Source organism: Hylaeus volcanicus, chromosome 6 (genome assembly GCF_026283585.1).
Source record: "Hylaeus volcanicus isolate JK05 chromosome 6, UHH_iyHylVolc1.0_haploid, whole genome shotgun sequence".
NCBI lineage: Eukaryota > Metazoa > Arthropoda > Insecta > Hymenoptera > Colletidae > Hylaeus > Hylaeus volcanicus.
The window spans coordinates 287,174-303,646 of NC_071981.1; the positions used below are offsets into that span (position 1 = coordinate 287,174).

At 42.0% G+C, this 16,473-nt stretch overlaps 1 protein-coding gene across 16 annotated transcripts in view; it reads left to right on the forward strand.

Annotated features, from left to right (window-relative positions):
- The window catches only part of LOC128877785 (uncharacterized), a 175,466-nt gene extending 160,267 nt beyond the window's left edge, over positions 1 to 15,199 (forward strand). For 15 of the 16 annotated variants that reach the window (XM_054125296.1, XM_054125295.1, XM_054125293.1 and 12 more), the window contains 5 exons: positions 3,657 to 3,929; positions 4,681 to 4,767; positions 5,049 to 5,097; positions 5,820 to 6,081; positions 6,957 to 15,199. In XM_054125296.1, the coding sequence (XP_053981271.1) occupies positions 3,657 to 3,929; positions 4,681 to 4,767; positions 5,049 to 5,097; positions 5,820 to 6,081; positions 6,957 to 7,539 (1,254 nt within the window). In that variant the 3' untranslated portion in view covers positions 7,540 to 15,199. The remainder of the gene's footprint in view (positions 1 to 3,656; positions 3,930 to 4,680; positions 4,768 to 5,048; positions 5,098 to 5,819; positions 6,082 to 6,956) is intronic. The other variant, XM_054125307.1, reaches the window with a different exon arrangement.
- Positions 15,200 to 16,473: the final 1,274 nt, after the last annotated feature.

A 16,473-nucleotide genomic window follows, 5' to 3' on the forward strand; every position in this document is an offset into this window, starting at 1 on the left:
TGGTTGAAGACTATTCTGGTTTCGTTTATCACTTTTAAATGTAATCAAACGGAAGTGAGTAACGAGGTACGTTTTGCGTTTGTTTACATTAGTCGCTTAGGGACAGGCTTTGTGTTTTCAGTTTTGCGTTAATAATAAATTAGTTTTGCCCTTCCTGTATTTAGGACCTGTAAGTTTTTGTTAAAAGAAGCCTGTGAGACCTCCACTGGAGTACCTCAGAGTTAATTATCACCTTCCCAGCCTTACGTTGTCCCCCAGACTGTAACGCGGAATCGAATTCAGGTCGGAAAGAAGATCCCCATAGGAGAGCTGCTAGTTCTTCCGGGATTTCTATTCGTGATCAGGCAGCTGGGTTCGTGAGCTTTCTCCTTGGCCACGTTTCGTCCGCGAAAAATGCACAACGCTCGGCGTGCATCACGAGTAGGGATGGGATCGCGTTCGGTATCTACTCACGAGCACAAGCCAGTTTCAATGATGACAATCATCCTCGAATGAATAGACCGCACAAAGAATTCTTACTGTTATTCAATCGAAAATCATCGATCGAAGTCATCAATTGAAATCATGTAATTTAGGGATCATTCCGGGGGCTCCTAGGTGCATTTATGGAAACAGAGTGCGGTAGAACCTCGCGAGACAGTATAGAGCAACGCCGCAGGTATAGTCCGTCGCTCAGGAGTTGGCGAGTCAGTTCGATTGGAAGTCGCGTACACGGCGACACCTTTTTAATGTTTTGTCGTGTCGGTGCCGGCCCGTGTCGTATAGTCTGAATCGACCTTAATAGCATATAAAAAATGAATCCATCGAGGTTCAATATGTTGACTTTGGCCGATCGCACACGGCGCAACCGATCAGTTTCAAACTACTCTGAAACTAGTTGCATGCGACCGTGGATCTAGGTAAAACAAAGAGCGCAAACTGTTTGCAACACTAATTTCAAATCCGTTGCGCCGTGTGCCTTACGTTCGAACACGAAAATTGGCGTAACTTTATTTTCATTGAAATACTCGGAGTTTAGTAGTCGGGAGGTGCTCGATCCCATCGCTAATCATCGCAGCTTGGATCTGCTCGATCGGCCGGAGCTTTGCAGCACGATCGGATTTGCGCGACGCGGGAACGGAGGTGAACGGGGGGGACCACCGTCGCTTTTTCCGTTGCCTCGGCGAGAAACGAAAGCGGCTGGTTTCTGAAATACACATTATTCCCGGTCGCGCCGCCGGAGACGCTGACCCACATAAGCATTTTTCCAATTCCAGCCGCGGCCGATAGAAAGCCGCTGCGCCGTTCGTAGAAAGTTCCCATAATATTATTTAGCATTCTCTCGGTCGCGCCTGCATTATTGCAGCGAAAATTGGCAAATAATAATTGGACCTATTCCGCCAATGCTGCTGCCACCACTCCCCCTCCCCTCCACCCCCTTCTCACCATTCTAGCCGATATCGACTTTTCCCTTATTATTCGGCCGCCTCTAGCGACGGAGCCGATCGCACGGCGACGGGAATTTTCCGAAACATTGTCAAAGTATCAACGATCGATTTATCGATACCGCGATCGAGAATGTAATTATCCGGCGAGGAGAGTTGCCGCAATGCGGGTACGAAACGATTTGGAAACATGGGAAATGGATTCGCTCGCGTGTACTACTACAACTACTACTACTAGCGCCCCCCCCCCCCCCCCCCCCCCTCGGGATCGTAATTGAATTCGATGAAAAAATTGTTCAAATTTGATTCGTTGGATAAGATCGATCGGCACCGCGGCTAGCTTCTATCAGGGGTCAAATGACACCGATACGAGCCGTTCACTCCGCGAATCGATTTTTTGAAAAATCCGAAATTTATGCGTCGAAGCATTCGGTATAATCATGATTTTTTATATTAGGTTGTCCCAAACGTTTCTTTCGGTTTATTAATAAGTAATACATGCACAATATTTTACGTTTTATGTTACATTACTGAATTGTGCACGATTCATTTTGCTCCATTACTCCATTACAATATAAATATCTGTGAAATTGGATTGTCTATTTATATAAACACGATCACATAAAATAATTGAGTGCAACTTCGCGAAAGAAACTTTCGGGACAACCTAATATTTATAATAACTTTCCGAACTTATTGCTTTATGGAGTTAATCGATTTGTGCAATGAACGGCTCATACAGCCAATCACATAGATATTCGTACCCCCTATGTCTGTTGAAGAAGTTTGATTAAATTAAATAACAGTTTTGATATCGTCAAATGAATTTTTCATTATACATATGTATACGAATAAGCTTATACGTGTACATATTTATATATAAATCAACATGCAGTCAGTGTAATAAGTATTCGTACAGGAACCATTTATTTTAAATGGGTTGCTGTACAAATACTTCTTACATTGACTGTATTTATACAAACATACACTTGCAAACATCAAACCAACTATTTAACTATTAAACAAATTTCTTCGATTAACATAGAGGGTACGAATATTTACTGACTGTATATCAGTGGAGAGTTAACCCTAATCTATGTGCAGAGTTAGGTCTGGATTTGAGTAACGTCATGCTAATCTCGATCAGGTTTGCACTCGATACACCAATGTGCCATTTAACTCCAGAAGCATCGAAACATCTTATTCAAAAAACACTACGTATTCCCTAAAGTCCGAGTTAGTATCTACGTCTGAGTCAGTACTACGAAGAACCAGGCCGCGAAAGGCTTAATCTTAATACCGGCCAAGTCTCCTCGAAACAGGCCAACCCCGAGATCCCACCCCGCGAGTTTCGCCCGCGCAAATTGAAGCCGCCAGGATTAATGGAATCGCTAATTTTTACTATTCCAGCGTAATCGCTTTTTCCTCCAGCTTTTCCGCTCCCCCCGCGGAGGATAATTAGATTGACCAAGCTCCGCCGACGGTCTCGTGAAAATTTCTTGCGAGACTCCGTCGAAGAAACGCTGCTACGTTTCGCCACGGCAAAAATGGCGGGGGACTCGTGCCAGAAACGCTGAAACGACCCCGTCCGTATATTATTCCATTTATGCTCGAACCGCCAAAGGGAATGGTGGAGGATATCGAAAGCAGCCCCGGTTAAACGTATCGCTTGCCTTACTCGGTAACTGTTTCCAGAAGCAGTTAAACCACTTGCGCCAACGTCGGGCGAGAAAGAGAGGACTCTGTACTTACCTTGATTAGTCCGAGGATGCGTCTACATCGTGCGGAGGATCACGAAAGCATTCCTACCAAATTTGAGCTGGAGTGGTCATGATCACCGTGGCGAAGTCAAAAAGTCACCCAGAACTCTTTACGAACAGCCAATTGACCGTCCTTGTCGTGCACTCGAAATTCAAACTTGTAAAACAAGAATTTCCTGAAAATCGTAGATGATCTCTGACGGTATGTGAGATGTAGAGTAGGAAGATAGGTCTGGAAGTTAGGCTAGGACGTATTTCGTCGATAAAAGAGAACACACCGTCGTTAAAACAGAACAGAATGTAGATAAAACAACGCACGCTCTCAATAAACCTCTATCGATAAAGCAACCTGAATCATTTGAAATTTTGCGAGTCATTGAATCGCAAGACCTCCAAGTCAGAGGAAATGTGGATCCTCGAAGCATTCTGGGTCTCGTGCAGCGTGATTAAAAACGTCTGTTGGTCCTTTCAGACGAGACTGTCGTCCCTGTTGAAAACCGCGGAAGATTTACACATCAAGGGTTTGGCCGAGGTGAGCTGGCGCAGCGATTCCTCGCAAAACGACCTGAGCAACAGCGGTCACAGTCCCGGCGCGGCACCTCCAGGCGTCGAGACGGTCCTCAGGGAAGGGGACGCCGACGAACCACCGCCTCCGAAACAGAGACGCAGAGGGCGTCCGCCTCTGGACGATCCACCCTCGGCACACGACGTCTTCACACCGAAAATCACCTGCATTACTGGAAATGTACGTCGACTATCGTTTCTTAACTCCATCTACGCGTTAATTTCACCCTGAGGTTCCCATTGACACGTTGACTGCCAGATACTCTTGAATATTTCTACTGTGTTTACATTTTGTTTAGGGGCTACTGGAAACTACATAATTAAAATCTTGAGCTACAATCACGTGTGAGACTCGTGGTCGGATATTCGGAACAAAATTGATGGTCACGAGTCTGGCTCGTGGTGTATTGTACAGGCCAATAGATTAATAATAGATTAATAAACATCACATTTTGGTCCCAGACTGTTGGAGCTTGAATCTTACCTTAAGAGATTAAACATTTATTATGGTACTTATTTTTGCATCTTTATCGAAATTCAAGAATTTCGTTGAAATCCATTTTCTTTGGCACTTAACTGTTGGAATCAATTTTTTAAGTTCTTCAGTGAACAGCACTATGACGTGGCGATCAACGTGTTAAAGACGTCTACTCCGATTAATCCTTTATCGCAGTGTTTCATTTTGATTTGATACTCAATTACTGATACTGATCTGGTACTCAAATATTTACTATAACATCAAACAAAATTCAAGCAACGCTCTATCTACTGCAAGGTGTAAGAAAAATCTTGAAAAGAACTCTGCGATAGATGGTATCAGGTCAGAGGTCTCAGACTAAACAGGACCGTTCCTCCACTGTGCGATACCGCATCGACAGCCATCGAGAGTTGGCTCGTCTAACGCGTCTGTTCTAACCTTTTCGATTTCCCAGGAGGAAATGATGAGCGAGGGCGGCGACCACGAGAGCTGGGACGACGAGATGATGATCAACGAGAGTAACGAAACGCCACTGCCGGTGGTAAGAGACGCTTGACTCGATTCCAAACTTACCCGCCAAGTCGTTTCTCAAATCTTTGCCTATTTTCGTTTCAGTAAAGTGTACTGAATTGTTTAAGAGAAATATCAGTGTTAATCTTGTACAATTCTAACTTGTACGAACTAGATTCACGTACTCGTGTCTGTTTCCGAACGGCACGATTACGTTTGTGCCTCCTTGTATAGTTAAATACGCAAAGACTTAGGAAAGGACCTACCACGATTACGGAAAGAGTGATTTTAATGGTCTGTCGCTTGTTGCAGCTATCGTACATGTCCAAGGACGAGAGCATATGCGACCAGGAAAAGAAAGGTACGTCCTCTGTCTTGAATAATCTCGAACAATAAACGAAAGGCTAGTAGCGATCAGTATCGACGCGTTTCGTTTTCTAAGAAAAACTTGAACATCTTCGACTTTTTGAGATTCCGAGGATTAAAAACTATAGAGGGGTACTCGATACTTCTTTCTATTTCTATGATCGAAGCTTCGTTACTTTACAATATTGTCTTGTAAGAATATACAGTCCCATAAATATTCGAACCGTCTATGTCCATTGAAGAAAGTCTAAATGAAACGATAGGTTTAATGTTTCCAAATAAATTTTTCATTATAAAAATATACTTGTGTAAGGTTTATTCATGTATATATTTGCGATGAAACATTTGTTTGGGAACATCAAACTCATCATTTAATTTGGACAAATTTCTTTAATAGACATAGAGGGTGTTTATTATAAACATATACATGTGAAAAGTTTGTTCCTATAAATATTTATCATGAAACACAAAGCTATCATTTAATTTAGAGAAATACCTCCAATAAACACAGAGGGTACGAATATTTATGAGACTGACTGCATGCCAAGTATGCCAAGTATGCCAAGCATGATAACGATTCAGCGATAGACGTAGGATAGAGTTTAAATTTTATTTGTATAATTGAGTTTCTTCCTAGCCGGCCCATTCTCTTGTCTCTCAACAAGCGTATCGCTTCGAACACCTTCGCTCACCGGTCCGTCCGTTTGATTTTTCCAGCAGTGTTCTCTACACCCTCGAATTCCAACGCCACGAATCCATCGATCCCCGAGCAATTCCGAGACGTCGTCAAGATGAACGATTACCTGACGACGGGACGCCGCCAAGAGTTCTGGGAGGAGCCGTTCACGCGACGCGTTATGGACGCCATTAAGAGCAAAGAACTGGAAATGAAGACTGCCGCCGAGATACTTGGCGTGTCCTATGGAACCCTCTACGGCAGATATCGCGACAGTTATGGCTGCCTGAAGCATCCGTATAGGTAAATGGAAGCCGCGCTCGATGGTTCTCGATCCTCCTTTGTCGCGACCGGTTACTGCCTTCTCTGTGCTTTACGAGCAGACCTCGCGTTAGAGCCACGGCCACTCGTTACTTCCACTTCGAGGAATCGCGATTTCGAAACGCCTTAAGTGCCAATTAACCCTTTACTGTCCAAATCGTGTTTAGCTTCTGACAGAATTCGACGATAGAGACATCGATGAACGATAATAAAGGGAACGTGGGAGTGCAAAGTCAGGTTTCAGCGTATAATAGAATTTGTAAATTAAAATAAGTCATTCATAGCGTATTCGTTCTTCTAGTTTCACACGCCACGAAATTCTTAACACGTTCCGTGCCACGTTTACTACCTGTAATACACGCAGACATATTTATTTAACTCGCTGAAAACGTATATTTTATGACAAATTTAATTCTGTAAAATATATTTCCACCAAACTGCCTTAAACAAGCGAACTATTTATGGATTGATGATGTAATGAAATATTGTGTGATAATATATCAATCTTGTCGCGGCTTGGCGCGGAACGTGTTAATCGAGTCTTCTACATTTAGAATCTCCACATCATTTTCTATTCATAAATGATTTAAGATCAGCGCCTTTGCGACTTCCCCGTCCTTCAGTTCGATCCAAATCTTCCCACGTTTATCTCAATTACCTTACTGGAGCTTACGGGGATGGTACCCCATCTCTCTGATCACTCCGTGTGAATCTGCTCCTCCCTAATATATCACCTCCACTGTCAGAGGACTCCTCGCAAGTTCCAAACTCCACTGTCTCCCACGTTTCTCTCCTCTCGCCTCAGACAAAGGACAGTGATCTCTAATCGACGAATCCTTGGACGCGTTTGTTCGCAGAGTAAGGGACTTCTGGTCCGAGCCAGGCCCGGCGGAGGTGCTGGCCAAGCTCCGAAGGAAGGAGATCACGTTGTTCCGCGCCGCAGAGTTCCTCAATGTGACCGTCCATACGTTGGCGACCTATCTGTCGACGCTGCAGGGCCCCGACAGGATCTCCCTGGCCGGGGACCTGAGCATGGCGTCGGGCGCGATCGACGGGAACAACGAGACGCCGGAGAACAACGACACGATGAACGACATCCTGCAGAAGATCAACGCGAACGCGGCCACAGCGGGGACACCGCCGTCGTCGACGCCCATCAAGCGGGAAGGCGGCGGTTACATCGACGTGCCGACGGCGGTGCCGAAGGCCGCCACCTCCGTCCTGGAGAACAACCCTGACATCACCATCGTGAAGACGGAGAACACGCCGCGCAAGCGAGAGTACGCGAAAGTCTCGAACACGGAGAACAACAACGCAAAGCTGATGAGCGGCGGCGCGGTAAGCGAGGTGACGCAGCAAACCACGCAGCAGCAACAACCGTTGCAGCAGCAGAAGATCACCGACCAGTTGTCGTTGAACAACGACAACAGCAAACCCTAACTATTCAGGCCTTATCTGCAGCCGGCGAATCCCCGTGCACCGAGCGCTAGCTACAACAGGTCCGAGCTGTGCCCGCGCAGTTTCTACTCGAACGTGTTTACCCGCTTTCTCACGAATTTTCATTTGAAGTAGAAGAAAAGGGGACACCGCGTGCCCCGCTGAGAAACGTTATCATCGTCGCTGCCTTCTCCTCCCATTCGTTGACGCTCCGCCGCACGCCAGCAGAGAGTAGCTTTTAGACAATCTCGCGTGTACGATCGTCCTCGTGGCACCTGGCTGGACGTTGCATCGAGGGAGAGCCTCGAGTTGATCGGAGATTCAAAGACAGGGGATGTACAGGCCGGGACGTCCCGAACAGGCCACGCGAAATTCAGTTGACTTTTAGGCGGTAGACGGTACCGCTGCCCAACGGATCTTGCTTGGAATTATGGATAAGGATGAAAAGAATTTTTGTGTATTATTGCTGCGAAGGGACACCTACAAAGCCCTCTTAAAGCGAAGGCTTTTTGACCCATTCGCTGCCAACTACGAGGTATAACGCAGATTTATTGCATTTGGTCCCTGTTTCTAGCCGTTTGAGTTAGGAATTCTTAGAAAGGGTAAACAAGAATTTTATATAATGTTTTTATTTAAAATAATAATTTTAATATAATTTTTTACTTAGATTACACATCTATATTAAATCTTGAAACGCTCTTAAGGGAGTGGACTCCCGTGCCTTGTATGTGCTGGTACGCACTCACATAGCTCCACATCACTGTATACGTACACGGAACTGCAAGGGCTCGCGTATTATTCTATTTTTGTCTCGACAATGCAAATTTTTAGACCTCTCAATAGTCGTTTCCGCTAGATAAATGTTCAAACTTGTGCGCAAGCTCCTATAGGTAGTCTATAATTAACAGCGTATTCAGCAGCGTATGTTAGTTCAGACAACGCGGCAGGACTGTCGCACCACTATATTGCTTCTTTTGATCGCGAAATAGTGCTGAATATTATTAATTATGACACAAAAAAGTAAAAGTAGACTCTACCTATAGGAGCTTGCGTACAAGTTTGAACATTTATCTAGCGGAACCGACTATTGAGAGGTCTCAAATTTGCATTGTCGAGACGAAAATAGGACAATACGCAAGCCCTTGCAGTTCCGTGTACGTATACAGTGATGTGGAGCTGCCCGAGTGCGTACGAGCGCATACAAGGCATGGGAGTCCACTCCCTTAATTCGCTTGACAGCGAATGGGGCTAAACAAGTACGACTGCATGTTTTCTAACCCCAAAAGAGGACAAGTTTGTTCGAGGTAATTAGTACCGGTCCAGCCTGAGTTACAATCCGCTGCGAATCTCTGGTTTGGATATTTTTAGAAGCAAATGGCAAGCAGGATTCGTCCGAACCATATTTACCCATCGCCGAAAGTTATTCGGGTGGCCTGCTCCGGGTGCCTCTGCGTACACCTTTGGATCTCGCACCCGCGGGTGCAACACCAGCCGCGTAATATATTTTCCGAGTAAAGAGAGACAGAGTGTGTCCGAACTAGAGAGCGATTCCTTCGCAAAAGTTAGTACCTAGCGATTATACGTACATGGTTCTTCGTTACTTCAGAATTGGTTCGCTTAAATCCAAGTCGCCGGTAGCCGATAATATGTCGATCGTGTTTTGGCCTTCGGTAGCAAGGAAGCGGGGGCGAGACGAAAACAAGGGAATGAAACGAAACGTGTAATTAAAAGTTCAATCGAAGTTCCTTTTGAATAACGATGCGCGTAGGGTGTATCGCGAAAAGAATGCCTAGACTATTTTCTGCCGCATGTGTCTGTATGGTAGCACGTAAAGAGCGACAATATTATTCACCCTACACCCCCCTCAACCCTCCTGCCCCGGCCCCTGTAGGTCGATCGAAGTATAGCGATCCTAGCCCAGAGGTCCTTCGAAGGAATAGACGTTTCTCGTGCCGCGATCGTCGCGATCCGTAAGCGAAACACTGTTGAAAAATACACCGCTGCAAACTCGAAGAAGCCTTAACTATCGTTAGAGTTCGGAAAAGTGCGCGTTAGCCGACAAGATTCTAACGTATCATTTTCGTATGCACACGCTTCCACCGTGGAACAGTGATTCTTAATATATTTTATTAGATAATTTTATTTAATTCAGGTTTCCATGTCTCCCATGTTTCCCAACGTAACGACTGAAACTTTTTGTAAAATAGAAAAGCACCTCTGCCTTTGAAACTGCACACACTTTTAATCTCTGGGTTGCTTTTAAGAATTTGCACGAAGGCATTAGGAGGAGGAAACATGTACGTGGCCTGTGTAGAGGTGGTCAGTAGACACAAATCTCCTAGGTAACATATTAATGTCCTAAGGTCTTCTGGCTTTCCGCCTTTTATAATCTGGAAAATATTGTCTAAATACGGCACATGGGCCAGTGCTCTTTTGGCAGCTATTTCCCACTGGTGGGAGAACCTCGGATCTGATCTTATGTAATCAATTAGCACTGTCAAGGGCCCCAACGATTGTTTCAATATTCTCCTTTGTTCGAGACGAAAGGTAGACCCCTCCATCAGGATATGATGGCGTTCATACACTCCGTATTGCGACACCTCAAAGTTGGTTGATTCCCCGTCTCTTCGTACTACCATTTCATGATGACCGAGACATAATTCAGAAAATCTCAAGTCGAACCCACGCAAGTAGCACATGAGAGTGTTGGCTAGACCATACCAGTTTGCCTGGTCATCGAACTTAAATCTCTCAAAGGGAATACCTTCCTCTTGAGCTTTTTCCGAGACAAGTTTGTAACAAACTTCTTTTTCCACCGAGTAACTATTTCCTCTAAATGTTACTTGAAAACTAGTACTTGTAATCCTCGTCTCCAAAATGTTGTCGACGCGTTGTTTTAAAACTGCGTAACACTGAAATAAGATCTTCTGGATCTGACAACCTAGACTTATGTCGAGACAACTGTCTCTAGGGAGCTTTAGCAAGTCATAAATTCCTTCATGGGATGCTATAACAAAATCAATGATCTTCATTTTCTTGTCGCGGTCATCATTGCGTGGTTTCTTTGGGTCAATAGTCTTCTGGTTAGGATCGTCCGTATCAGCTGTGCGCTTAACAGCTCTGTGTTTCAAGTCCAACTGCCACCTCTACATCTTCTACAGATAAACTGCTGGAGGCCATCTTAGAGAGCTTTTCTGTAAATATCAGTGGGAATAGTAAAAGGATCTGTTTTTACCAACTTTGACCTAACTCAGACCTAATTTAGACGAATCAGTCCTAACCTTATGTTATTCAAAGGATACGGCTGCAACCGTATCAGCAAATATCATCCAGTAATTCTTACCTTTCCTAAGTCGGTGGTTTAGAAGATTTTTAGTATTTTTGTTGAGCTCACAAAACGATTTGACAAAGGTCTTGATCAAGAGTTATCACAACAGTTTAACGATAGTAAGGTTTCGCCTTGTATTTTAAATCAGTTTTTACGAGCTTCGATATTTTAACGCTTTCGACCTTTCCTCTAAAATCATCTTCAGGAACACGTAACTCAAATTAAATTAGATAGATTGTTAATATAATTAAAATTCAACACCGTGTAACCTTGGGTTTATCGGATTCTTGTAACGCGAACTTGAAGTGCGTCGCAAATGAAGTTAGCGTTATCGTTAGAAATTATAATATCGCTGAGTCTTTTGTTTTTCTATCGACAGCAAGTCCCCCTTTTCTAGATAACGATTTATGTAGCGATATTCCTACGTTGAATACTTTAATAACGTCAAGTTTTAAATTACCTATGAGGATCGAAAACGATCGAGTTAAAATATCGAATTATCATAGAGACTACATAAAGTGTACAACGATTAAGAATCACTGCCACGCCATTTTGTAAAACGATACGAGTTCTATTTTCTTTTTTCCTCGCACAGTCTCGTGTCTATCGCTTCGTCCCCCTTTTGTTTTCTTACAAACGGTACATGGAGTAGAATTTATCGCACGTAGAGGAGGGGTACATTTTAGAATCGACGTTTAGATATTACGCGCGAGCTTTCCTTTTTCTCTAATCTTTTTCTTTTTTTTTATATATATATATATGTATATGTATATGTTATACGCTGTAGAGAATTTAAGTGGCTTTTATTTAAGCGACGAATCGATGTCAAAAGGTGATTTATCTCGAGAGGAAAAAAAAAGGAAGAAGATACGTACGCGCATTAAACGTCCATTGTAAATATCGGTGCAAGTAGCGAGACCTAAAATTAATCTTATATATTATTTCGCCGCGGGTGTATACGCGCATGCGCGAGCGCGCGCTTTTTTTAAATCGGGTGAAAAGACGAGAAAACGGTGAAACGAATGGAAAGGGATGTATACGACTGGTTTTTTTTTAATATTGCCGTGCAATAGCGTTCGGGTCTTTCGCTGGTAAAGGTTAAAAGAAAGTAGAACGAGAGGGGAAAAATATCGACGGGTAAACGTCGAGAATAGAATAAATCGATCGAAACGATGCCTTTCGGTTGGTGCGCGCCATCTCGCGATTTCCGTTTGTTAGTTTACTTCCGTATGTATATCGAGGGAGGCGTTTGATTGTTTTCTTTTGTCGTCGTCTGCGCAACGCTGGACGCTGGAAACGCGGGAAATCGAAACCGTTATTTAAACCGTACTTCTCCCCGCGCCTGGGGGGCTAATTCTTTTATTATTACTATTATTTTCTTTTTCTTTTTTCTTTTTTTTTTTTACTGGAAAACGAAACGAGTATTCCTGTTCGATGATATGGCGGTTAACGAAGCCGAGCAAAGCAAAATGGGGGAAAAAAAAAAGAAAAACACTATGTAAGAACTAAATAGTATAGTAGATGTATTCTCGATATATGATATTTTTCGACGATAATAAGACTTTAGTTGCGTTTTGGGAGGACTCACGCGACGAGAAGAGGGTACTTGTAAAGTAATCCGAGGTGAATCCCGTGTGTAATACTGTAAGAGTCGTGGAGAAAAGGAGGAGAAGGAGGAGGAGGAAAAACACAGACGGTGTGTTCGTTGGATAATTAACTTGGACATAACGAGGAGAGATGGAAACGAAACAAAGAAGAAAAAAAAAGAAGAAACAAACAAACAAACAAACAAAGCGGTACTGTGAAGTATGTACATACAGAAAGTGTAGGTTTATATAGAACGGGTGGAATGCATGGGGAACGTGAGAACATTATACATATATATAGATATATATATATATATATATAGATATATATATCCCTTTTTCTCTAGAGAAAAATTCTAAAAATCGACTGACTACTAATTGATAAAGATGATGTTTAAATGATAGATCGCTCCGCGAGCCAGGAGGATAGCGTGACGAGGAACAGAGTAGTATTTTCCGGAACGCGAGAAAGCTATTTTACGTTTTCTTTTTCCGTTCGTTTTTATTTTACGTTTTACTTTCGTGTTTTTTTTTCCTTTTTCGCCCCCCCCCCTTGATTTTTTTGTTTGTTTTTTAGCGAACGTATCAATTTATTTTCGCCGATGCGTAGAACGATCGAGGGCTTTCGATTACTTTACGAGTGCTCTTAAACCCGACCATTTTACCGCGTACAAGTATCATTTTATACGGTAGAACTCTTTGCACCCGGTTCGATGATTTTAATTCGTGAACTGTTCAAACACCGTCGAGGATAGATCTGTTCATTCTGTTTTCGCTCATTAATTTAACTATCGTCGAGTTTCATTGTGTCTCTCATTATCGAACCCTTGTACATTAAGTGACTAGTAGTTTCTTTCTCTCTCTCGTTCATTATCATCATTATTAATATTATTAATATTATTATTATTATATTATTATTATTATTATTAATTATTATTATTATTATTATTCACCTTTTTTTATGTAAAATAAGACTAAGACATACCAAATGAGAAATGTAAGGACAAGTTTTGTTAGGTTATAGTACTATATCGCATATCAAGAACGCAAGAATACATGCGCTGAAAGCACTCTGTATTGCCTATGCACGTCTCGGTGAAACTCAGTAATCGAGACGCCACAAGACCACTTTTACTCTAGCAAGAGTATACGACTAGAAGTATTAATATTTAATATTAATAATCAACGCGGATTGTCCAGAATGGATGGTCATGTTTTTGAGGATCAACGTCGAGCCACCGAACAAAGAAAGGAAAGAACTCGATTTTAAATTTCTTTAGATCGTGTATCGTTTTCGTTTTGCCTTTTATATATATATATATATAAAAATATATATATATACACATAGATATATACGTAGTTTTATATATCGGCCATTGATCCTTGGAAAGTTTCCTACGTCGTCGGACGCTACATCAGAGATGGGCAAAATTTTATTTAAATAAGAAGATACAGTCATGTGTTCGATCGAGCAATCGTTTAAATATGCATCACGATATTAATTTCTTTCTATAATTCGAGTTTCAATTTTTATTCAACGGGTAACGAATCGAAAGTCGTTTATCTTTTATTCGTTACTCGAAAGTTTTATCTGGATAAAACTTCTGCCCATCTCTGCGCTAGGCGAACTAACGTCTTTTTTCTTCCTTTTTACGATGCATCTCTCTTTTATCCGGAGACAGATCATTTTTAAACGCGAAAGTACAAATTACGTGGGTACTCGTTGACCCTCTCCTGCGAGGCTTTCCTGGTGTAATATTTTGACCGTTCAAGGCCACGGAATTGTATCCCCCCCTCCCCGGTCGTTTAACTATTCTATTGCTTCGTTGCGCATGGGGAAGTGACCTTGGACCGCCAAAAAAGGGATTCAGCGATTTCCTGTAGACAATTTAAGGGATCTTCTCGCTTCGCTGCTTCGATAAATGGGTTAAAGAATTTTTCTTTTTAAAGACATGCGCATGGTTTCGTCGATTCTTTAACGAGGTTTTAAAATTGTTACAGCTATGTCTATAGTTGTGCCTGCAATGTGTGCAATACCACACCTACTTTCTTAAAAAAAGAAAAAACATTGATATCTTCTTCTTTTATTCTTCTTCTTTTATTTTAATTAAGTTTGGTATCGCCGGAAAAGAGCTCTCTCTCTCTCTGAAAATAATTATAGCTGTTTCGGACAACGCAGAAAAGCGGCCACTCGATTTTTCGAAAGCGACAAACGGGAAGATCTCTTATAAAAGACGTTTGTATTGTTTTCTTTGCTTCTGTTTCTTTTTTTCTTTTTTCTTTTTTTTTAAGATTAAACTTACTCAAAGACTGATGGCCATTCATTATGGGAGGTTCTTGTAATAATCGTAATCTCACGCTGCGCGATCATGCCAGCCGAGCGCATGATCGCCGGAAGTACATCGACGTTGTACGAGAAGACAGGACAAGACTATATAGCCTATTATTGGCGAACGATGCCCACGGGCCATCGTACCATGAGACTAAATGAAAAAAAAAAATCGATATCATAATTATGTGTCGTTTGATATAAACGAATAATTAATTATTAGTATGTATCATCGTTTTATACACAACCTAATTATATCTACGTACACTATGTACATTCCTAGTATACACTGCGAAACACACGTACACACGTGACACACACGGACATACACACATACACACGGTACACGTTTACATACCACGTTGCATTACACGCGCTCGTACGAAAGAAACAAAAGATTAAAAATGGAAAAAAAAAGAATTATAACGCATGGACCTATTGTATACGTGTACGCGCGTGTGCATGCGCACGCAGAGACACTACACGTACGAAATATATTTATAATAATTATATAAATATATATATATAGCTATTCCAAAACGGACCACCGCGACATCGACATATACGAAGATCATAATTTAAAATTATTGCAAAACGAGAAAAGAAAAAAATCGAAATTACGTGAATTAAATCGTCGCACGACCGATACGTGCGCAATTTAAATAAATAATAATCGTGGGGTTGAATTATACGAAACAAGCGTTTTAAATTTTGTTGTCGAGGGAGCAGCAGCAGCACGAACCACCAAGCAGCGCCGTTGCCCAGTGTCTCATGTATAACAAAAACGCAATCGAGTCCTCTGTCAATTTTCCAAATACACGGGAAGTATCCTCTGTGTGTGTATACGTATACAAAAGAAGACGAAGGGAAACGAAAACATTGTAATAAAAGTTTAAACAAACAAAAAAAAAAATGAATTAAATAATACGCGCATGTATAGCAAAGAAGTTGTTACACTTGAGCACAATAGAGAGAGAACAAAGTATATGGAGTATAGTTTTACACGAAGGCTTTATCGCCCGTTTAGTTTTATACCTGAGACACGAAGAAAAGGCTGAAACGGTTAGACGATACAGATGAAAAAAAAAAAAAGATGAAATAACAGAAACAGTTCGACTACCACCCCATCCATTCCCTTCACCTCTGTGTTCTCGAGATTCTTTCTGTCTTTCCGAGATCGAATTTTTATCGCTCGCCACAACGCTGGACCGAATTAAGACCTTGGACTCACGGATACAGCGCGAGGTGTAAATATTTTCGAAAATATTGCGGGAAGTCGAAGCTGCAATAATTATTTACCAGTGCATTTTGAACCAAAGTTGAAGGAAATAATGGAGAAAAATCATTTTTTTTTTCAGTACTTTTTTATTTTTAAACGAAAAAGATCCTTCTTGTAATATATAGTTGACGTATGTAAATATAATGTAAAAATCGGCTGACAAAATTTCTTTTCGTAACGCGTGCGAAAAATGATTCGATATTATTTGATACGAAAGAAATTTTATATACGAGAATAATTTTATATAATCGTTTCGGAAGCCCACGCCTTAATTCGGCCCTAGCCACACGCATAAACGCCAACGATGAATACTACGCGCGTTCACGTTGCATCCTTTTCGTACACGGGACTTTTCTCGGCGTCGTTCGTCTCTGTTGTGCAAGACTTTGTACCGATTTCGTTTAGCTTAGCGCAC